Consider the following 23,323-nt stretch of genomic DNA (forward strand, 5'->3'; position numbering starts at 1 on the left):
GCATGCATTCAGATGATACAGTAAATATACAAGGCCTTTGGTTATTTTTAAATGAGTTAATTCTTTAAGGCTGGTTTCTTTTCAGTAGTCTAACTTATACCTGAAACATAGTTCAATTAAATATTACTGTATTTGTTATGTCTCATAGAAATTTAAATTTTACCCTTAAAATAGCTGCCTACATTCTTTGTTAAAAGGGAAGAGGATGTTTATGCGTCTTGCAATTGAATAAACATTAGTTCCATCTCAAAATGATTTCCTGAAGCCAGATACTCCGTATACTAGAATAACGGGACCAAGATTCATAATGTACGTTTATTTATAGAAGCAAGTTGAAATGTTAGACCTCTTATAAACTCCTGCTACCTTGTATATTTGAAGAAGGCTCAAGGCAAAAGTCCAGGGTATTTTCTACTGCACGTTTTAGCATTTTGCACATGTTCTAACATGAAGATGTTCAGAGAAGAAAAGGGAGGTTGTAGCTTCCATGAAGATTTAGAACACACGTAGAGAACTTAGCAAGGATGTCAATGCCAGACTTACATTGCAGTGGTGTTTGTTGTGGCTTCCTTTGCCCATTAGAATACTGATATTAATAATTCTTTTTGTTTTTTTGTTTCAGGCGGTTCTTGCTGACCTTTCTACTTTAAAAGTTATGCCTCTTCTTCAAATTTTTCTGTTTGCTACTGTCACCTGATCTTCTTCAAGGTCACTGACAACACATCTAGTTTTTCATTAGAAAATAATCATGAACTATGCAAAATCTGCATAAAACCAAAATGAAACTTTGCATATAAGCCAATAAAGATCATGTTCCCTCTTCAGTTAAACCTAAGTAGTTTTTCACTTTTTGAAACAACTCCGCACACCAAATATTCCACTGCATGCTGCTGATTTTCAAGAGAGAAGCAATAGACATAACTTCTGCTAAATTGAGCATATTATATATATACTCCTGACTTGTAAAAGGCATGTAACAATATATGCAATAAGAACTAAAGATACTGTAATAAACTTGAGGAGGTAATGTAGCCTCTGGGACAATTTTCTTATGTCAGTTTGTAAATTTCTCTCTAGATAATGTATCATTTTGTCTTGTAAATTGCTCTTCACTCAGAGCCAGGGGTGGAGTAGAATGTGGGAAGATTTGAACGAGGTAATGGAATTCAAATGTACTTTGGTGTTCTTAGCAACTTTTCTCTCACCGGAGATCTTCTGGATCCCTTTCCACTTTATTTCTCCCTGTAAGGTCTCAGTGGGGCAGGTCAAATAGAGTTGTCTCCATCTGACAATATTTTCTTCATCACTTTCCAAAAAAAGAAAATTACAGAGTGATCCCTTCAAACTTCTCAACCTTCCACCTCTTGCTTAGAAGACTTGACGCTGCCAGAGTGTGTTACTTGGGAAGTATGCAAAGAGGACACCCATGGATTCGATGAAGGGAATGAAAAATCAAAAGCATATCCACTTTTGCTGAATCTTGGTTTAACAAGATTTACTTCCAGAGCAGAGCAGCTGAGAAACTAGCAGTAGGTACGATATACATTCATTTTAGAACTGAAGACGTTATGCGGGGCATCAGTCTTATTTTGGTCTTTATTGTAAGTGAAGGGTTTTATTTTATATTGCCTCCTAAAGACCTACCATTTCTATAATTTGGAATAATAGAATGTGAAAAAAAAGTCCAAATTCAAGATGCAGATCATTTCAACACAACTTTGAATCAAGAGATTGATGCTCTTACTGAATGCCTAGAGTTTTATTAAGTTTTGTCCAGATGTATTTCTTGAGTCTTTTATTTAAAGAGTATATATAAATTAGAAAATGTCTGAGGTTTAGCACAAGACTGCAAGTGTGATGGAGTTTGATAGAATTAGTTCTTAATTTGAAAATCTTTATTATATGCTTTATTCATCAGGTACTTATTGAAAAAATAATTTTTTTAAAAGATTTTATTTATTTATTTGACAGAGATAGAGACAGCCAGCAAGAGAGGGAACACAAGCAGGGGGAGCGGGAGAGGAAGAAGCAGGCTCCCAGCGGAGGAGCCTGATGTGGGGCCCGATCCCACAACGCCGGGATCACGCCCTGAGCCGAAGGCAGACGCTTAACCGCTGTGCCACCCAGGCGTCCCGAAAAAATAATTTATTATTCAGTGATTGATTCTTGAGAAACCCCAATTTCATTGCTTTTGAAAGTGATTCAGTTATGATCATATGCTTTGCCATTGGGTGTGTGCAAATGTGCATTCATCACGAAGATGAGCTTACACCTTTGACTACTGTCTCCCTTTCTTCCCTGGTAGAGTTGTAAATGATTAAGGTCAACTATGTACAGATGCGCCCATGGTTGGCTTCTTTAAGAGAATATTCATTAGCCTTTTTCAAAGCAACAATGTAGTAGTCTAGTAGAAAAACTCTAGACTGAGAGTTCTTGTCCTAGCAGTGAGTCCCTAGATAATTTAATCTCTCTTATCTGTAATTGAGGGGGTGGAGGGTATGAGGGGCAGGCAACAGGAAATTATTGTATTTGTTCTTGTTTACCTTACCAGGTTGAATAAGACTAAATGAGAAATTTTTTAAAGTGATTTGTTTTAACTGCAAAGTGCCAAGCAAATGTAAGCTGCTGTTGGTAATTAATTTTAGGTATGACGTTTCAAGGCCAAGTGGTAGAAGATTCGTATGAAGAATGCTTAACTCCATTAGCATCTGTCTGACTTTTTTGATAATTTGAGACTATGACTATGAACAATGAAACCTGGAACATGGCAGAGCAGGTCCTTTCATTTGAAACAGGTGGCTCCAGCCAGCAGATCTGAATCTGAACCCCAAAACGGCTGCGCATTTGCTGCCATCACAAACCCCTCCCGGCCAGGTGCTGCGCGCAGCTGCTCCTTAAAACAGTGCATCAAGGGCAGTCGGGCCGTCTTGCCCACTCTGCCTCCCACTGCGCTCCTCACGCTGCCCCTCTTGGCTTCCTTCCTCCTGTGTCCTCCTTCGCCACCCCCTACCAGCCCCCGAAACCCCCAGATATGCTCTGCTAGTGGTCACGAAAACCCGAGTGACCGGTGTTAACCATGTAATCTTTCTATCTGCAGCATTCACACTGATGGCGAAATAGGCTAGTAGGCAAATTGTATTCGGTTCTTCTGGATTTCAGTTCATCCACGAATGTAGTATGTATGACTTTATATGATGGAAGGGTTTACTGAACAATCTCTCTGACAGAACGTTTCGGTAGTGCAGCGTTCTGGCTATTTGAAACTTCCAGCTGCTCTTAACTGCATAGCGCCCTCCTACACTCAGCAGGTACTCTCTCTCCCTATTTCATAGAGAAAATAAAGACCATTAGGGTTGAACCCCCTCAGCCTTCTGCTTCAAAGCTTAGCTTTATTCCCCCTATACTTATCTTCTTCCTGCTTCTCTCAGGAAGTGTCTAGTCTGTTCCTACCACTCTCTAAATACAGGCTTGGTTTTGTCACTTCCACGCTTAAAAATTCAACAACACCCTGTTGCTTCCAGGATAAAGTCCGGGCTCTGTAGCATAGCGGGAGAATTCTCTACAGCTTGGGCTTTCCATGCCTCGGCCCCCACTCTGATCCCTTACCCTATACTTCCGTCTCACCAGGTTACTGCTCATCTTCAACCAGATGTGGCCATGCACTTGTCTCTGCCGCAAGGCCCTCCTATGTCCAGGCCCAACTACAGAATCTCTTGTGAAGACACCCTGGAGTCTGTATATTGGAATTAATTACCCCCTTCTCTTTGTTCCCATAAAACTGCTCATCCGCTAATATAGGTGCTTAGAATAGTGAATGACTGTTTTTTTGTATATATGTTGATTCTCCCCTCACTTTATTCTGAAGTCAGTTTTTATGGACTGGTCCTAAGTATGGAGGATGAAAGAAGAATTTGTCCATTTGTGTTTGCGTCCCCTGACTTGTTCTAAAACTTGTTGGGATCTGCTTTTCTTAAAACATAATTCCTCCTAAGTACGTACTAGTCTTCCTTCTTCCACAAAGGCTCTAATTTTTAATCTGGAGATCCCCCCCTCCCCATCCTCAGCACCACATGCTTTTCAGATGAGGCTGACTCCACCCCAGGACCTCTGGGTCGTGGTCAAGCCAGTCACCATGTACCATCCCTCTTGGCCACAGGGATTGCTTCAGGATTAGTGCAAATCCTAAGACCAGTGAGGACCAATGAAACGTGATTACAAGACTTTGATTTAATCTTTTGGGAAAGCTGGGTATGAGAAAGAGAGGATATAGGATCTGGAGCTGCAACCTAGAAATGGAAAGCATGAAAAGCTGCTCTGTTGACCTTGTTGATCCCCTAGTCACCTTCCACCAATCTGCCTCTGGACTGTTTCGTTACATGAGCCGAAAGATTCTCTTTGCAACAGAAGGGATCCTAACTGAAGGTGCAGTTATTTTACCTTTTAGGTGACCCACTACCACATGGGTATCATTACTTGGTACAGGACTCCTGTCTACACACTGCTTAAACCGGAGGAATCCTTTTTTTCAACTTTTTTTCAGTCAAGACACACCATGACCTTACAAGGATAAATTCTATGTTCCAGACCTACCGAGCCACCTGAAGTACCTTAAACACATAATATATCTCTCAACTTTGGCCCTTTGCCCATACAGCACCCTCTGCTTAGGATGCCTTCTTTTCTCTCTACTGAACTCTTACTTGTACCTCAAACCCCAGCTCAGGTGTTGCTCATCAGGGAAGACTGCGTTCTTATGACTTCTCCTCATACCCTATGTATACATAAGCTATATCATAATCATATGTTAGCTTGTCTCTCTTGCACTAGACTATAACTCCTTAAGAGCCAAAATGGTTTCTTTTTCAGCTTTGTATCTCTAGAACCTGGCATTTGCTTGCCCCACAGTGGGCTTTAATAAATGTTTATTGAATGAACAGATGAAATCATCTAACCTAATTCACTCATTTTACTGGTAAGGAAACTTGCTCGTTCAGAGTAATAACTTGTTCAGTGTCACACAGCTATTTTACCCACCCGGTTGATTTGTGGAGTTGCCTCCACAGGGAGAATGTCTTCCCCTCCAAAAGGGAAGAATATCTTGAGAGAAAAAGACACTTCATAAACAACTTTATAAAGTGTTTTTAAGCTCACTCAACTTTTTGCATGTGAATCTTCCTTACTAAGGTATAATTTATGTACAGTAAAGTGTATGCATTTTAACTGTACCGTTATACAAGGCTTAACAAATGTATATATCCACATCACCGTCACCACCACAATCGCTTATAGTATACGACATTTCCATCATCTGAAACAACTCTCTTCAGGCCCCTTTCCGTTTGATCTCCCATTCATACAACCACTCATCTGCTCTGTCCCTAAAGTTTGGATTGGTCCTTTCTAGAGGTGCATGTAAATGGCACCCTACATATGTACTCTTGTGTCTGGTTTCCTTTGCTCAGCCTGATGTTTGAGATTCGTCCGTGTTGTGTGATTAGTTGTCCTTTCCTTTTTATTACTGAGCAGTATTCCATTGTATGACTACTTCATACGGTTTGTTTATTCATCATTGTTAAGGGCGTCCATGTTCTCATATTTTGGTGTGTTATGGATACAGCCACCATAAACATTTGTGTGCAAGCCTTTATGTGGACATAGATCTTCCTTTCTTTTGAGTAAATATGTAGCAGTAGACTTGCTGAGTCATATATCAGCATAAATTTAACTTTCTAGGAAACCTCTAAACTCTCTTCTGATGTGGTTCTACTGTTTAACATTCCTACCAGCAGTGTTAAGAGTTCTAATTGCTCCAAATCCTCACCAACACTTGGTATTATCATGTTGATCATTCCAATAGGTGGTTTAACTTGCATTTCCCTGATTACTAATGATGCTGAGCATCTTTTCATGCTTATTTACCATTTATACATATTCTTTTTTAAAGTGTTCAAATATCTTGCCCATTTTTAATGAATTATCTTAAGTTGTAAGAATTTCTTATTCTGGATACACTTACATCTTGTAATATTTTCTCCCATCCTGTGGCTTGTCTTAATTTTCTTTTTTTTTTTTTTTTTAAAGATTTTATTTATCTATTTGACAGAGATAGACGCAGCCAGCGAGAGAGGGAACACAAGCAGGGGGAGTGGGAGAGAAAGAAGCAGGCTCCTAGCAGAGAAGCCTGTTGTGGGGCTCGATCCCAGAACGCCGGGATCACGCCCTGAGCTGAAGGCAGACGCTTAACCGCTGTGCCACCCAGGCGCCCCATTGTCTTAATTTTCTTAAGTATCTTTTTAAAGAGCAAAAATTTTAATTTTATTGAATCAGTTTATCTTTTTTCTTTCATGGCTCATGTTTTTTGTGTCCTATCTAAGAAATTTTTCCATAACTAATGGTCACAAAGATTTTTTTTCCTATGTTTTCTTCTAGAAACTTTATAGCTTTAGCTCTTATATTTAGGCCTGTAATCCTTTTTTTTTTAAAGTTAACTTTGTGTATAGTACAAGAGTTAATGATTGAGGGTCGTGTTTTTTTGCATATGGATATGCAATTGTCCCAGCACCATTTGCTAAAAAAACAATCCCTTTTATGTCAGCACCTGTGTGTAAAATCAGTTGATCATATATCTGTGGGCTTATTTCTGGACTCTATTCCATTCCATGGATTTATGGCTATCCTTCTCCAATACCACACTGTGTTGATTTTGCAACTTTAGAGAAAATCTTGAAATCAGGTAGTTTAAGTCTTCTAATTTTGTTTCCTATGTCAAAATTATTTTGGCTATTCTAAGTTCTTTGCATTTCTAAATAACTTTTAGAACCAGCTTTTCCACTTGTACCAAAAATGTTTTAAAAGATGCTGGGGTTTTTATTGAGATAGCATTGAATCTATAAATCAGTTGGAGACAATTGATACCTCAATAATATTGAGCCTACCAATCCATGAACATGAGATACCTTTCCATTTAGTTACTTCTTCTTTAATTCCATTCAGTAATATTTTGTAGTCCTCCATGTAGAGCTCTTGTGCATATTTTCTTAAAGTACCCCTAATTCTTTCACATTTTTATGCTATTGTAAATGGTATTTTTAATTTTACTTTCCAATGGTTTGTTAATATATAGAAACACAATTGATTTTTTAATGTTGACCTTGTATCCTGAGACCTTGCTAAACTTGCCATTCCTAACACCCCTTTTTGTAGCCTCCCTAAGATTTTCTACATATACGATATGTCATCTACCAATAAAGACAATTTTACATTTTTTTTTCAAATCTATATGCTTTTTTTAATTCACTGACTAGAACTTGCAATAGAATATAGAAATGTTGCAGCTCACCTAATTTTAAATTAAATGTACTTCTTTCTTGAATAAGTGCAATAAATATTTTAAATATATACCAGTGTAATAGTTTGGTCAATTTAGGAATGAAAGAGTGGGAGGAAATGAAACAGATTCAGAATGAGGCGGGGAGCCGTACTGCTACACCGAGCAGATCAGTTTCGTCAGCTGCACGTTGCTGACCATCCAAATGGCTTCTTCAGATTATGCCTTTTAACTTAAGCAACTGACTTCAGGTATTATCAATGTCTTTCTTATGTTAATTAGGCGATTGTTTTTGTATTACTTCTTCAATTACTCTTTATCCTTAAAACTTTTGTTCTTAGATAATGTGGTGTGTATATATTTATTCAACAAACACTAAATGCTTACTCAGAACAAGGTACTCTGCTGAGCAGTCAATGTTTATATGTATTTGTATGTTTGCTTCCTCAGTAACAAACGTGGTGAGAGACAGAACTTCTTTCGTAAACAGAATACTAACATCTCTTTTTGCAAGTAATGGTGCCATCCCTCCTGTGGTAGCCAGAATAATGGTGCTCCAGGAAAGTTCATGTCCTGGTCCCTGAACCCAGTGAATATGTGGCCTTACTTGATAAAAGGCAATTTGCTTATGTGATTAGATTAGATTTTGAGACGGGGAGATTATCTTGGATAGTCAGGTGGGTCCAGTGTATTGACAAGGGTCCTTATCAGGGAAAGAGGGAGGCGGTCAGGAGTGTCAGAGTCAGGGAAGGGTTGGAAGATGTGCTACTGGCTCTGAAAATGGAGGAAGGAACGCAGGTCATTCTAGAGCTGGAGAAGGCAAGCATAACAGATTCTCCCCTAAGGCCTTTAGGAGGAACCCAGCCTTGCTGACACCTTGATTTTAGGACTTCTAACCTCCAGAACTGTAGGATAGTAATTTTGTGTTGTTTGAAGCCACTCAGTGTATGGTGACTTGTTGCAGCAACAACAGGAAATCAGTCCACCTTCTCTCAGATAAATTAGATTTACTGTATCGACTGTGACATACGATAGTAAGTTCACATTGTTTCAATTCTCTGACCTATAAAATAGATGGTTCTACCCGTCCAGTGTCTCTCATGGGGTTTTATAATGATCAAATAAGATAAAATGTGTGAAAGTATTTTGAAGACAACCACTGCTCTGGTACCGACAGGGAAAAGACCCCACAAAGTTGGGCTATTTTAAGACAAGCGTAACAGAGGAAGAGAGGTGTTGGGGGAAATGTATTGCCGAGTCCTAACGTTTCCTTCCATGTGGACGTTGTTCACTGGTGTCATGTTTCTCACTCCCTGCTGCCGTGGACGGGACTAAATTATATTATTGATGAGCTTGGGATCAGTGAGAGGGCATACAAAGCCAGCTCCTTTCTCTGTCTCTCTTGGGATTCAACAACCCAAAGCAAGCGCATATTCTGTACTGCTCCCCTGCACCCTGGCTTTAGACAGTCTGGATCCCATGGTATGGAGGCGGGTGGGGGTGGAGGTGGCTATAGTTGTTTCGTGTATCAGTGAGTACGTAAGTTTTGAAAAACCCGTCCTTGCTGCAAAATTAAGTCACACTCCCTGAGATTAAGTTTATTGGCAAGAAAGATGATATATCATTTTCATAAGCTTTCATTTGCTTAGGTTTTAATTTTATCTCTCAAGCACTCAGAACTCAGGAAGACAGGTGCTGTTTATTGGACCTCCAAGCCTTATTCACGTGAGCGAGAAAGTTAAGGGTTACAAGGAAGAAATTATAATGATGGGTCATGGAATATAAGCTAGAAAGGAAGAGATGAAGGATACCTAGGGAGTGATGATAGATGGGTAAAGAGGGGTGGGAGGATTAAAGGTAAACACAAAAAAGTAAACAGCATTTTTGAAGGAACAGTATTAAACCAAGTAACTTGGGAGGATAGTGTTTGTAACCAGAATGGGATATTTGCATTTGAAATTTTGAACTTGGTGCCATTTTTGTTGATGTCAAGATCTAAGGCAAGGTGGAATAGCGAGTGTAGAGTAGAGGAAAACATCGTTGAAAATATGAGGAAGTCAAGAAACCAAGAGTCCATGGTGTTGGATGAATCATCCGTATAAATATTGAAGTCACCAAGGAGGATGACAGAAGTAGGGGAGAAGAAGAAAACAGACTTGCAAGTTAGTTTTTCTGAGAATCAGAAGGAAAGACTCAGAAGCTACTAGTTAGTAACTGTAACTTGGAGGAGGAAGAGTGGTGTGACCAGATGGTGTGAGCCTCAAAGGAGCAGAAGGGGTTTGCAAGAGGGAAGGGGGAGTAAAACTCAAATTGGCATTGCCAAGTAAGGCTGGTGCTGAGTCACTTTGAATGTAAGAGAAAAGAAATAATTCATTCAAGAGAGCAGCAAAGAAACCGTGTCCCTAGGATACAGCCTGCTTTTAGTTAAGCGAAGAGGTGAAGAGAACGTTCAGAGAAGAAGTTGAAATATACAGTTTATTGATCTCACATTGGGAATTGGGAATTCCAAGAGACAAAGGGAAATGCTTGACTAGGGAGGGGAATAAAAAGTGGGGTGGGAATTAGGTCCAATTAAAGGAAAGAAGTTTAGATAATTGATGACTGAGAAGCTTGGAATTCTGATGGAGAGTGGGAAAAACAGGGAGGCGTGGATAGGCTGGTCCTCTCAGAGGTGACCCAGCCGTCAGTCTGAGGTGACTCCAGACCGTTTCTCTGTGGTGGGGCAGCTGCTCCCTCCCACAACCTGAGGTCGGCATGGTCTAGTTACAGTCAGCTGCCTTTTCAGACAGCAGGTGCTCGTCTCGGAGAGAGCGCTGCACTAGTTTGGTGACTTAGCTGGGGTTTTTTTCCCGCCCAGTGAATTTATTTCCCCTCTCCCTCTTTTGTCTTTTGCCTATTCGTTGTTTCAACTTACTCCTGGCTTAGGGAGGGACAGTTTTCTTTGCTCAGACAAAAGGACCCCTCCTTTGTAAATGGAATCACTGCAAAGTTTTCAGGAAATATGGAAAGCAACAAATTATCTCTAATACACACCTTAATTTGCTAGCCATAGCATGTACAGTGATGGACTGACCCAGAGACAGGGAGAGAATAAATGAATGAGTGAATAAGGATTAGAATGTCAATGGTAAGACTCTGGGAGAGATAGACAGGTTTTTCTCTTTCTCTCCATCACCTTCCAAAGGACCGTGTGCCTTACCTTCAAAAAAGGGCACACAATTTTTTGTGTTGTTGGGCAACCTCTCCTAGTGTAGGAGAAAAGTGGCTGAATGATTATTTCATGTATGAGAGCCTAAAGCAAATAAAAAGGCTTGAATACATGTATGGAAAGAAAGATTTGGATCAATGGACAGGCTGATAGAGCCCCAATTCTGTCAGAGGTCTGATATTGCCAGGCTGGGGGCAACATACAGAAATGTAAAGGGGCAGTGTACAAGGAACAGGAACTCCCCTGGACAGAAGGCCAACCCTAGACTTCAGCCCTGAGATAAGGTCAGTGGACTCATCTGTTGAGCAGGAAGACACCCTGCCTCTAAGGAACCACCAAATACCTATGTCATGTGAGGGAGATGGTTGGAAGAGACAGGAAGAGTTCCTATACCTGTGCTTTATAGGGAACCATGCATCTTAGTAACTCCTGGGCTAGACACGGAGGGAATAGTCACCACTGTTGAAAGCAACTATTTTCACAATATCCCATATTTTTGTTTATACTCTATTAGACATTGACTTGAAACCCAGCTCCAACATCTGCTAGCTCTGCAGTCTTGGTGAAATTACCTAACCTTTATAAGCCTTAATTTCTTCATCTGTAAAATGCCAATCAGTGCCACATAGGGCATAGAGTATAAATTTCCCACTAAGCACTGTTTTAGTTGCATTCCAAAAATGTCCATGTATTGTGTTTTTGTTTAGTTCAAATACTGCTTAATTTCCCTCTTTGATTTATTCTTTGATTCAATGTGTTGGTTTCCAAATAGTTCAAATTTCCTCTAGTTATCTTTGCTATTGATTTCTACTATAATTCCATTGTCATCAGAGAACATACTTTATATGGCTGGAGTCATTTTAAATCTGTGGAGACTTGTTAGCCAGCCCAAGATATATTCTGTGTGCATTTGAAATGAATGTGTATTTTGCTATCTTTGGAGAAAGTGTAAGACACATCATAAACTTGGTTAAAACCAGTAATAAAGAGAAAATCTTAAAAGCAGTCCAAGAACTCCCATTCTGTGCAGAACAGCAAGGTTAAGGATGGCAGCATATTACTGTCGGAAACTTGCAAAATAGAAGAGCGTGGACCAACATCTTTAAAGTGCTGCAAAAAACATATTGTCAATCTAGAATTCTTTACCCAGTGAAAATATGTTTCAAAAATGAATGGGAAATAGACTCTATTTTCACACATTGAAAAGCTGAAAGTACTCAACACCAAGCAGACATGCCTTAAAAGAAGTGGTAAAGGAAGTCTTCAAACAGAAGAAAAATGGCATCAGAAGGAATTCTGAATCTACACCAAGGAATGCAGAGCCCTGGAAATAATAATCATGTGAATAAATATAAAAACTTTTTTCTTAGTATTTAAATTCATTTTAAAAATAAACCATGTAGGGGCACCTGGCTGGCTCGGTCAGAAGAGTTTATGACTCTTGGCCTCAGGGTCCTGAGTTCAAGACCCCATGTTGGGTGTAGAGATCACTTAAATAAATAAACTTAAATAAACCTTGTAAAGCAAAAGCAATAACAATAAATTTTGAGGTTTATATAGAAGTAGAAGTAAATATGTGACAACAGTAGCACAACAGCAAATAGGATATATATATATATATATATATATATATATATATATATATATATATATATATATATATATATTTTCACATTTAAATGGCTAGATTCCTTTTAAATCCGTGGTGACTTGTTAGCCGGACCAAGATATATTCTGTATTCATAAGAATTCTGTGTGCACTTGAAACGAACGTGCATTCTGCTGTTGGATGAAATGCTCTATGAATGTGATTAGATAAAGTTGGTTAAACACATTGTTCTTTTGTACCCTGATTTGTATCATATATATATGGGATAAGGTTCTGTACGTGAGTGGCACGTCACCACTTGAAGGTACTCTGTGATAAGTTAAAGACTTATATAAAAACTCCTAAAGCAACCACTAGAATAAAAACACCAAGGTATAATTAATAAGCCAAAGGAGATGAAATGGGACTATAAAAACATGCAGTTCAAATGAAGGCAGAAAAGGAGTGAAAGGGAAACAAAATACAGATGGAGAAAATTGAAAATAACAAAATACTCAACCATATCAATAACGACATTAAATGTAAGATTTAAATGTAAATATTTCAGTTAAAAAGCAGAGATTGACACATTGGATAAAAACAAACAAAAAAATCCAGTACCTAACTACCCATTTTAATATGAAAATATAATTAGGTTAAAAGTAGAAGGATGAAAAAAAGATATAGCATGCTATCACCCATCAAAAGTGAGCCAGAGTGGCCATATTAATATCAGACAAATCGGATTTCAAAGCAAAGATCATTACCACAAGAAAAGGTGAAGTCATGGAGAACACCTAGCAGTCCCAAACATGTGTACACACAACGGAGTTTCTAAATATATGAAGCTAAATTGATAATGCTAAGAAAAATAGACAAATCTAAAATTATAGTCAGAGATTTCAACACCCCTCTATCAATTATTTACAGAAGTGGGCAGAAAAATCAGGATATACAAGAACAATGTGTTTAACCAACTTTATCTAATCACATTCATAGAGCATTTCATCCAAAAACAGCAGAATGCACGTTCGTTTCAAGTGCACACAGAATTCTTATGAATACAGAATATATCTTGGGCCAGCTAACAAGTCACCACAGATTTAAAAGGACTCCAGCCATATAAAGTATGTTCTCTGATGACAACGGAATTATAGTAGAAATCAATAGCAAAGATATCTAGAGAAAACAAACTATTTGGAAACTAACACACTGCGAAATAACCCACGAATCAAAGAATAAATCAAAAAGGAAAATTAGACAGTATTTGAACTAAATAAAAACACAGTATCTGGAAATTTTGGGTGTTTAGTGGGAAATTTATACTACAGAGGCCTATATTAGAAAAGTAGAAAGATTCCAAATCAATTATCTTAGCTACCATTAAAAAACTAGGAAAAAAAAATAACGATATTCAACCAAAAATAGGTAGGAAAGGGAAAATAATAAAGATCACAGCAGAGATCAATGAAATAGAAAACAAAAAAAACAGAGAAAATAAAACAAAAAAGTTGTTTATTTGGCAAGATCAATAAAATTGATAAACCTCTATCCCAACTGATCAGGAGGAAAAGAAAGAAGTAAAAAATTACCAGTATCAGAAACGAGGGACATGCTGTCGCTACAGGAAATACTGTGAACAACTTAGCCCATAAATGTGATGTCAAGTAGTTTTAGCCCTCCAACTGCGTTCCTTCTCAAAATTGTTTTGGCTGTTCTGGTACATTTGCATCTTTTATTGAGGAGTCTGGCTCCTGGCCAAACACCCATGCATCATTTTTTCAAAGGCAATTGCTAAGGCTTCACCTGGCAGTCCCCATGAGGGCGAGCTGCCCCGCACACCAGACCTGGTGTACAGCCAACACAGTGCAGCCTCTAAAAGAAGTTGCGGCGTGGACCGGGCTCCCCTGGCTGGCCATGCTCTTCAATACATCCGCATTCCTAGCCCTGGTGCCTTATGGAAGCTTCTTTATCAGAGGTCTCCTCAGGTGCTCTGCCAAAATCTTCCTTTCAGGATGCTGGGCTGAGGAGGACCTGAAGACATTTTCTTTCCCTCTGTCTCAATACTTGGTACTCTTCCACTTCTGTCTCCTCCCTCTCTCTCTCCTCCTGGTTCCCTGCAGGAGCCTTTTGTTTGGGGCTCCCTGAGCATTAAGACCATTCCCCACATCTGTGCTGTTACACCTCACCTTCAACTGGAGTTGTTTCATGGGGACAAAATGGAAGAGGAGGGTGACGCTTTTCTCAGTGTAGCCTCTTGCTTATACTGTTGCAGTAATGGTTAAAGGCTCAACTGATACATTTGTTGTGGCTTGTTGCCTTAATCAGCTACTCTGACACCTGGGAGCTCAGTGCACCCTCAGCTCATCCCAGCTCAGTCTTTGACACATTTGAATTACAGTTTGCCAGTTTCTACAAAAAAAGACTTCTGGGATTTTGACTGAGATTTTGTGGAATCCAAAGATCAATTTGGGTAGAACTGATATCTTCACAATATTGAGTCTTCCATTTCATGAACATGGTACATGTCCATTTATTTAAGTCTTTTTAAATTTCACTCAGCAATGTCGTCACACCGTATCTCTGCATTTGTTGTCAGTGTACAGGTCTTACACAGCCTTTGTCAGATTTTTCTCTAAGTTTCACATTTGTGATGCTATCATAAGAGCTATTGTTTAATATCAATTTTTGATTGTTGCTAGCATATAGAAATACAACTGATTTTTGTAGACTGAAACCTTGCTAAACTCATTACCGGTCCTACTGCTTTTTGTAAATTCCCTATAATTTTCCACATAAATGATAATATTTATGCATAAGAACATTTTTACTTCTTCCTTTCCAAAGTGGATGTCTGTTATTTCTTTCTCTGGCCTATGCGCACTGGCTAAAACTACCAATAAAATGTTGAGTAGAAGTTGTAAGAGTGGACTTTCCCCCGTTCCTAACTTTAGGAAGAAAGCATTCACTATTTCTCCATTAAGTATGGTGTTACAGTAGGTGGTTTTGTTGGGTTTTTTTAAAAGATTATTTATTTGAGAGAGAGAGAGTGGGGGGGGGCGGGTAAGGGCAGGGGGAGAGAGAGAGAGAAACTCAAGCAGACTTTGCACTGAGCACAGAGCCCAAGGCGGGCTTGATCCCATGACCTTAAGTTCAAACCTGAGCCGAAACCAAGAGTCTGATGCTTAACCAACTTCGCCACCCAGGAGCCCCTACAATAGGCTTTTTATAGATCCCTTTTGTCAGGTTAGGAAGTTACCTTCTAGTCCAAGTCTACAGATAGTTTTTATTAGGAATTAATGCTGAATTTTATAAAATCCCTTTTTTGCATCTACTGAGATAATCATATGATTTTGCTCTCTTAGTATGTTAATATGGTGAATTTTATTTAAATAATTTGGCACACAGGGCACCTGGGTGGCTGAGTCAGTTAAGCGTCTGCCTTTGGCTCAGGTCATGATCCCAGAGTCCTGGGATCAAGCCTAATATGGGGCTCCCTGCTAGTGGGGAGTCTGCCTCTCCCTCTCCATCTGCCTCTCCCCCAGTTCATGCTCTCTCTCACTCTCTCTCTCTCAAATAAATAAATACAATCTTTAAAAATAATTAATTAATTTGGCACCGTACATATAGGAAAGCCTAGATAATGCTTGATTCTTTCTTTTTATTGGTTATGAAGGCCATGGGTTGGTTCCTTATTATTCTTCAAAATGGTCAGTTGTTTTTTAAACATCGCTATGAACATAATGGACTTAAATATAGTATTTTATGGGTTTCAATCCATTGCAATTTTTGTCATGAATGAAGCTCAAATTGCTTCATGTTTGGTCAGTGACAGCCCCTTTAAGTGGGCTCCTACATCCTTTTGGCACGACATTAGTCATCAGTGAAAGCTAGCTTGCTGTCTGGTATGACAAATGTTCCAGGTTCATCTGGTGCATCTTTCACCCCCAAACCTGAAAACAGCCAATTCTTCAGGAAGTTCTGGTATCTTTTATGGCACACAATATTCCAAAGCCACAAGCTAGATGTTAGTGCCATTCGTTGCTTTTAGGTTAGTCATTGTTAGGCTTTTTCAAGTGTTCAGAGGTAATTTCCAAATCAAATACAGCCTGTAGTATTTTTATCTTAGCTCTTCTATATTATATCTAGATCTCCTTTCCTTAACATTGGTAATCATCGTTCTCAAGGACACAAGATATGATGGAATAAAATATCTATAACCACTTATTTATTTTATCCAACAATTCACATACCATAGTCTCAAAACGGCAAGCCTATTACCTCAACACAAAAGGGTTTTTAAATATCTTTTGTCATACGTACTTCTCATTCTAATACTATAATTCATAGTTGCCCCAAATCTACATTGTCAGAGCATATAGTCAGAACATATTCCATATTTAGTCTTGGTTCTACAAGTAACCATATTGAATACTCACCATCAGTACTCATGCCGATGTCTTCCTAATCATTTCAGCTGTCTGAAGCTTTGATTTCTAGTAGATTCCTCGAGAAGGACTCATGAGAGGGACAAGAAGCCCCAAAGTCTGCATGTTGGTTGCATCTTGAATGCATCCTTTTTTACTTGAAAGTAAGTTTGCCTGGATATAAAATCCTTGGCTCCCATTTTATTTCCTTGAATATCTTAAATATGTTATTCTCTCTTCTTCTGCCCCAAAATGAGATGATAATCTAATTCTCCTTTCTAATTCTCTTTATAAGTCACTTTCTGATTTTGCCTGCATTTTCTAAGGATTTTTTTCTCTTTCTTTAAAGACATGTAATTAAAATATGTCTTGATGTTGGTTGTTTTATGTTGAACCTTCTGAGGCGGTATATTGTTTCAATGTGCAATTTCAAATCTTTTTTATGTAAGATTTTATTTATTTTTTTGAGAGAAAGTGAGAGAGAGCCCCAGAGCAGGGTGAGGGGCAGTTGGAGGAGCAGACTCCCAGCTGAACAGGGAACCCGATGTGGGGCTTGATTCTGGGACTCCGGGATCATGACCTGAGCCCAAGGCAGATAGATGCTTAACTGACTGAGCCACCCAGGTGCCCCTCAAATCTTTTTTTTAATTTCAAGAAAGTTTTTTTGAAATATAATTTTTAGTGTTTGTTGTGTTTCCTTGTTTGGGTTTTTTTCTGCAGGAAACCCGAAATATTTTTACATAGCTCTGTTAGATAGGCCTTCCCATCCCCATTTGTCAACTAAGAAAACTGATAATCAGAAAAATTACTTAAGTTATTCAAGTTTCCACAGCTGGGAGGGGGAGAGCTAAACTCTAGTCTGTTTACCTCTGAATCCTAAGGCCTTTCTCCCACACTACCCAGCTGCCCATGTCCAGATGTCACACAGGCAGATTTTCCCCGTGTTTCTTTCTTTCTTTCTTTCTTTCCAGTGGTCATTCTCCCATGTCTTAAAACCTTGCTTCTCAAAGAAAGGTCCTTGGACCAGCAGCATTAACATGTAATGAGCCTTGAAGCTCATTAGAACTGAAGAATATCCTTTTCTTCAGGACTACTGAGTTTTTACAAGATCCCCTAGCAATTTCTATCATATTAAATTTTGAGAAGCAGTGGTCTAGGAGGAAAATCTGAAGGTACTCTAGGCAGTGTTTCTCGAACTTTACTGCATATTAGAATAACTACAGAATCAGAGGCGTCTGGGTGGCTCAGTCGGTTAGGCGTCTGCCTTCTGCTCAGGTCATGATCCTGGGGTCTTGGGATGGAGCCCCGTGTCAGGCTCCCTGCTCAGCAGGGGTCTGCTTCTCCCTCTGCCCCTCCCCCCCACTCCTGCACGCAAGCTCGATCGCTCTCTCTCTCTCTTAAACAAATAAATGAATAAAATGTTTTTAAAAAGGAAATAAAATTCCCCAAAAGTACAGCCAGGTTTGGGAGTCCGTGCTTCAGGCTTTATGTTCCTCGGAGTCACCTGGGAGCATCTGAAATGACAGATGCTGATCCAGTAGGTAGAAGGCGGGGCCTGTGAGTCTGCATTTCTAACGACTTCCCAGATGACAGCTGCTGCTGGTCCCAGGAGTTTCCGGTGTAAAATGATATTACCTGGGGTTTGCTCCAACAACCCCAGTCCCTACGAATAGGACAGGATCGAGGCCCGCTCGGCTCCGTAAGGCACAGTCCTGGCCTGCTTACCTCTGCGGGAGATAAAACAAGGAAGGCTGGGAGAAGGGGGTTGCTGCAGGCTCTTCCGGGGCCTTGCAGGTTACTTCACACCTGGCGCTGGGCTGAGCAACCGCACCTGGCAGACAGGCTGAGGGCTCCTGGGGCGTCAGAGGGCGGCCCGGCGGCCGCGGGGCAAGAGCTCTTGCACCCGCACTTCTCTCTGGCTGCCCGCACCTTCCCGGGCTGTCTACTTTCTCCTTCCCTAGCCCGCCCTTCCCGCCCTTGGCCCTGGGCTCCTCCCTGGGGCACCTGCTGCGTCCCGCGAATGCTTCCCTGGGCTTGGGACTAAGTCCGCGCTGCGGCAGCCGAGGCCACAGCCCTGCGGCACGCAAGCCGGGAGAGCGAGGGCCTGCGACCGGTGCCTGAGAGACACAGCAGGACCCAGCTCGGCTTGGTTTCCGTCCCGGCTGCGCTCAGGACACGCAAGATGCGGTCTGACGGCTGCAGCTTGGCAGGACTTCACACGGTCTCACTCCAGCTCCTAATTTCCATATTCTCCTCGCTTGGCGAGCCCCCAGCTCTGTCTGCAGCAGGTCGTGCGGGGCTCGCCGGGAGCAGCCCCGGGCTGGGCGCGCTGCGGCCCAGAGTTCGGACTCAAACCCGCCGGCCTGCGGCGGGGCGGGGGTGGGTGCTCGCGAGGCGGTGGCTCAGTAAGGGTTTCCCTCCGGATGCCCGAGGCTGAGCACCCCCCTGCCAGCCGTAACCGGCCCTGTTCCTGCGGCGGCGGAACACTTACCCAGAATTCCGGTGGGTACAGAGCGAACTGCCTCACCTTCCTCTAGGTTTGACAGAAAGAAAAGAACGATGGGGTTGGGGAGGGAAGAAACCGAGACCTGAGGGTGCCCATTGCAAAGGCAGCCAAGTCAGAGATGCTTTAAATCTGTTTCTACACTGAAATCATCCTGTGTTTTTTACTGGGGGTTTGTTCACTGACATTTTTCTGAGCACTGCCTACAAGACCTTTTCCACAGGCCAGATAAAGCTAGTCATCAGGACACAACTCTGCAGTAACACTCTTTTTTTCCAGATTCCAAAGACTGTTCCATTTCTTGCCAGCTTCTAAGGATTCCGACAAAGCCACTCTGGGACCTTAAAGAGTTAATGTAGCTCAAAGGCTGAGCAGGTTTTTCCTCTCTGCTGGTAGCATAATTAATCCTTACTGTTCCCGAAAAGCTGGCCAAGGGAACGCTTCATTCCCCAGACGAGGTTCAACAACCTCCCTAAAACCCTTGTCCCAGCTAGGATCCACGGCCAGGTGTCCCCGGTGCAATCTGGGTTGGACCCAGCCTCTTGGGATTGGCGTCTGGTCTCCCATGACTAGTCTAAATAGAGGTAAGCCCCTGTCTTCACTTCCCTAACCCTAATAACACCCCCTTGGGATGTTATTTAAATAGAGCTGTTTTGAGAGCTACAACAAAAGAAGAAATTTCCTGTTCCATAAGTAATTGGCCTAATGAAACCTCACCTGGGGGGCGGTGGCTAATTAACCAAGAGAGAGCAGAGGAGGAAGCGGCTCTGGAGGAGATCGCCTGACAAGCAGGGAAGCGTCCCAGGGGGTGGAGGTGTGCTGTCTCTGGGACTGGAAGTTTCAGCTTCAGCATGATCGCTAAGACCCCCTGGCAGCCTTAAGCATCTGGTGAATTAGAGGAGCTCCCTAAGGGCTCTAAGATCCAGGCCTGGAACCATCCGCCCAAAAAGCCCCAGAGTTAAGGTTCTGCTTTCACTCGCTGGTTCTCAGTGGTTGCTGGGAAACAGCAGCAGCATTGCCTGTGGACTAGTTACAAATGCGCGTTCTCAGACACGGTCCTGGATCTCCGGAGTCTGTCTCCTGGTGGGATCCAGCATCCTGTGTCTGAGCAAGCCCTCCAGGGATTGCAGGCTGGCTCAAGCTTTGGCACCACGCTCCAGTGAGAAACACCATTGTTCGCTCAGCCCCTTTTACATTTGGATCATCCAGGGCAAAGGGGAGTTGGGAGTTTCAGATCGGTCTGCCTGGTTCTGAAGACCAGCTCTCCCACCGCCCAGTCCTGGGACCTTGTATGTCTCTTCCCTCAGCTCTAGGGTGGGGGGAGTAATGCCTCTTCCACAGGAGGTCACGAGTGTCTGTGTCTCCCCCCAGCAATCCATCGAATAGGAAATTTACAGAGCAAGACTCACCGTCCCTAGAGTGAAAATCTGCAAGACAAGGAATGGCCACACATGTACAGGATGCTAAGGTTAATACATTTTTAATTAACATTTTTAAATGGCTCTAGGTTTACGAGAGTTCAGTTCAGCCTTTGAGCCCCGAGGATAAAGAATTGTTTTTAGCAGAAAAAATGTTTCCCCAGGCTGACTTTCATCCAAATAGTTTCAAAGATTAGATTAAAACTTTCCTAAAAAGTGAAACGTAACTTCATGCACTTATGCTTCCTCTTTTTTTCTTGTTAAGAGGGAGAAGAACAGATCATGTGAGGATTGATTTTTGTTTTTCGTATATGTAATTCAGGATTGGATAAAGTTAAAACTGATTTGAGCATTTTCCCTCTCTCTTACTTCTGGCAGAGCCCTTTTGACTCTGTGTTGCATGCTATATTGCTTTTTTGCATACATATAAAAAAGCATATTTTTAGAGCAAGAATTTTAGAAAACACAGAGAAATATGAAGAAGAAAACGCCCATATCCTACTGCTCAGAGATGACCACTGTTAATATTTCAGTATATTTCTCTGTGGGTTTTTTTCCTGCTAATGGGTATGATTATTAATATGTGTATGTACATAAAAACTTTTTAATGGGATCATATCATATTGTGATCACCCTGCAGAGGTGGGATGGACTTCTCCCACCCAAAATTTGGTTCAGATGTCAAAACTGGTGAGGCAACACGCACACACCAAGAGGATATGATAAGATTTATTACTCACATTGTGAGGCTTTCTGGAGGAAGGAGGGGAGTGCGGTGCAGGCTTCGGAAGAATGGCTCAAGAGAGCAGGGAAAGGCAAATGGTATTGGTTTTTCTTGTGGTTTGAAGGAGAGGCTGGGGTGACCAGGCCTTGTGTGGTTTGCTCCTCTCACTGGTGCGGAAGGAATGGTGCCCCTGCACTTTCTCATCAGCTTGCCCAGATGTGGGGCAGAAAGGGAAAGGGGAAAGGGGAGCGGTGAGCGCTAAAGCTGTCACCAGCTAAACACCAAAACTGGAGTTAAACTCTGTATTACTTGCATAGTTGTGCATCTTTGTCTTAAATTTGCCATCATATTCTATGTTTAGGGGTGACCAGAAGCTTCATTGTCCAACTAAATTTCTTTTGACGTTGGCATCTCATGACAATGCCAGTTTTCCCTGTAACTGATCATTTATTTGTTCATATTCTAGAATGATTTATAGATTAAAAACAACATTGATTCTTTTCTTATAAAACAAACAAAAAAAGATTATGGAAGAATAAAACACAGCATACATCCTGAAAGCATTGCGTCACTAAGAAAACAAATACAGCTTGCTCGGGGAAGAGAATACAGATAGTTTTCTTGTTTGTGAGTATATTTGCATTTGTAATGATCACACATCTCTCTCTATTCTGCAAAATATGACTGCAGAATGTGTGAGTCACGTATCTAATCTGCTTCTAAATATTGGTTCTAAAGAACGTAGGTACTTCTAATCCTACAGTTGGAGTCCACACCTTGTAACAACAAAAGACAACTCAAGTCAGCTTTGCAAACAGGAATCATAACTAGCCACGGGGCTATTTTTTCCCTCTGTAATAAAGAATGTTCCAACATCTTTAATGACCGAAGATAATCCTCTGTCGTCATCTGGTGCATCTAGGTTATAAAAATATATACACTGCTTTGAAGAAAGGTTCTGGTCCATTGATGTCAAGCGAAGGTCAGATTATGGAAAACTGGCATTGTTACAGCAAGAAATGAGGCCTGCTTATGTTTTCTCTTGGTATTTTGAATAAAGAATCTCACTACATAGTTTCCAACTTGAAGATTTAATTAAGGCCATGAGGAGTGATTGATTCTAGATGCTGATGACTGATGATGACTTGCATGCATCAGAGAAGCACCTTCTATGGAAGTGGATGAAGGGAAAAATCTGGTTTCAGATTGAAGGCCTCCTGAGGAGCATTTTGAATCGACCAGGAAGATCAGAACAAATTGGAACATCTTCTTCCAAGATAAAAAAGAACTTAAAAAAAAAAAAGTTATTTGGTAGAGACGTTAGCCAATCCTATTTTTCCCCTTTAATGCAAAAGAACTTGTCATCTCTGAGAAATAAAGTGGGTATGCTTTTTGAACTGAAGTGTAAAGATTGGCAATACAATGTCAAAATAGTAGCTAGATGAGGGAGACATAAGACAGGAGGATGGAGGCAGGGTGCATAAATTGAGAAAGAATGCTCTCCCACAGTTTTTAATTTAGAGAAATGGGTGCTCCTCATACTTCCCCTAAGAGGCATGGCTCAGCCCATGGCAGAAATGCCTCTGGAGCATGCCTTCTGGTGGCTGCTGTCCCCAGGAAGCTTCCTGGAGCTTCTGTACAGGTCACCTGGGAGCCAGGTCAGAGCAGAGCTCACACACTTTCCTCCTGGGAGTCCTGTGTGTTAACCTTATCGAGATGCTTAGCCACTCAATGGCTTTGGTTCCAAACGGCCTCTCCTGCTTTTCCCCCTTCATAAGAACTCCTTCAGTATCTTCACCAGGGTTAGAAAACAACCTGCACGAACCTATTCACACCCAGCGGGGGGATAGGGACACTGACCCTCTTCCTTCTCCGCTGCCCAGGTTGTGACAAAGGCTGTGCTGACTGACAGCAACAGGGCAGGGAACCCAAGGGTCCTTTAACCCCAAGTGGTTCTCCCAGTAAAGAATCCTGGAGGCTGTGTCTTTGTGAGCACTTTTGTGCTCCATAAATCCAGTATGGAAAAGCCAACAAGATTTAAGACTGTCGTCTAAGCCTCTTATTCCCCAGGCTCAAAGTTGTCTAGTGACTGCCCAAGGCACTTGGCAGGAGCCCAGGAGCCCAGCCT

At 41.2% G+C, this 23,323-nt stretch overlaps 1 protein-coding gene across 6 annotated transcripts in view; it reads left to right on the plus strand.

Annotated features, from left to right (window-relative positions):
• The window catches only part of TBC1D19 (TBC1 domain family member 19), a 150,389-nt gene extending 149,559 nt beyond the window's left edge, over window positions 1–830 (plus strand). For all 6 annotated transcript variants that reach the window (XM_026514551.4, XM_026514552.4, XM_048211892.2 and 3 more), the window contains one exon: window positions 623–830. In XM_026514551.4, the coding sequence (XP_026370336.1) occupies window positions 623–697 (75 nt within the window). In that variant the 3' untranslated portion in view covers window positions 698–830. The remainder of the gene's footprint in view (window positions 1–622) is intronic.
• Window positions 831–23,323: the final 22,493 nt, after the last annotated feature.

The sequence above is a fragment of the Ursus arctos genome, unplaced genomic scaffold (assembly GCF_023065955.2).
Source record: "Ursus arctos isolate Adak ecotype North America unplaced genomic scaffold, UrsArc2.0 scaffold_9, whole genome shotgun sequence".
NCBI classification, from domain to species: domain Eukaryota; kingdom Metazoa; phylum Chordata; class Mammalia; order Carnivora; family Ursidae; genus Ursus; species Ursus arctos.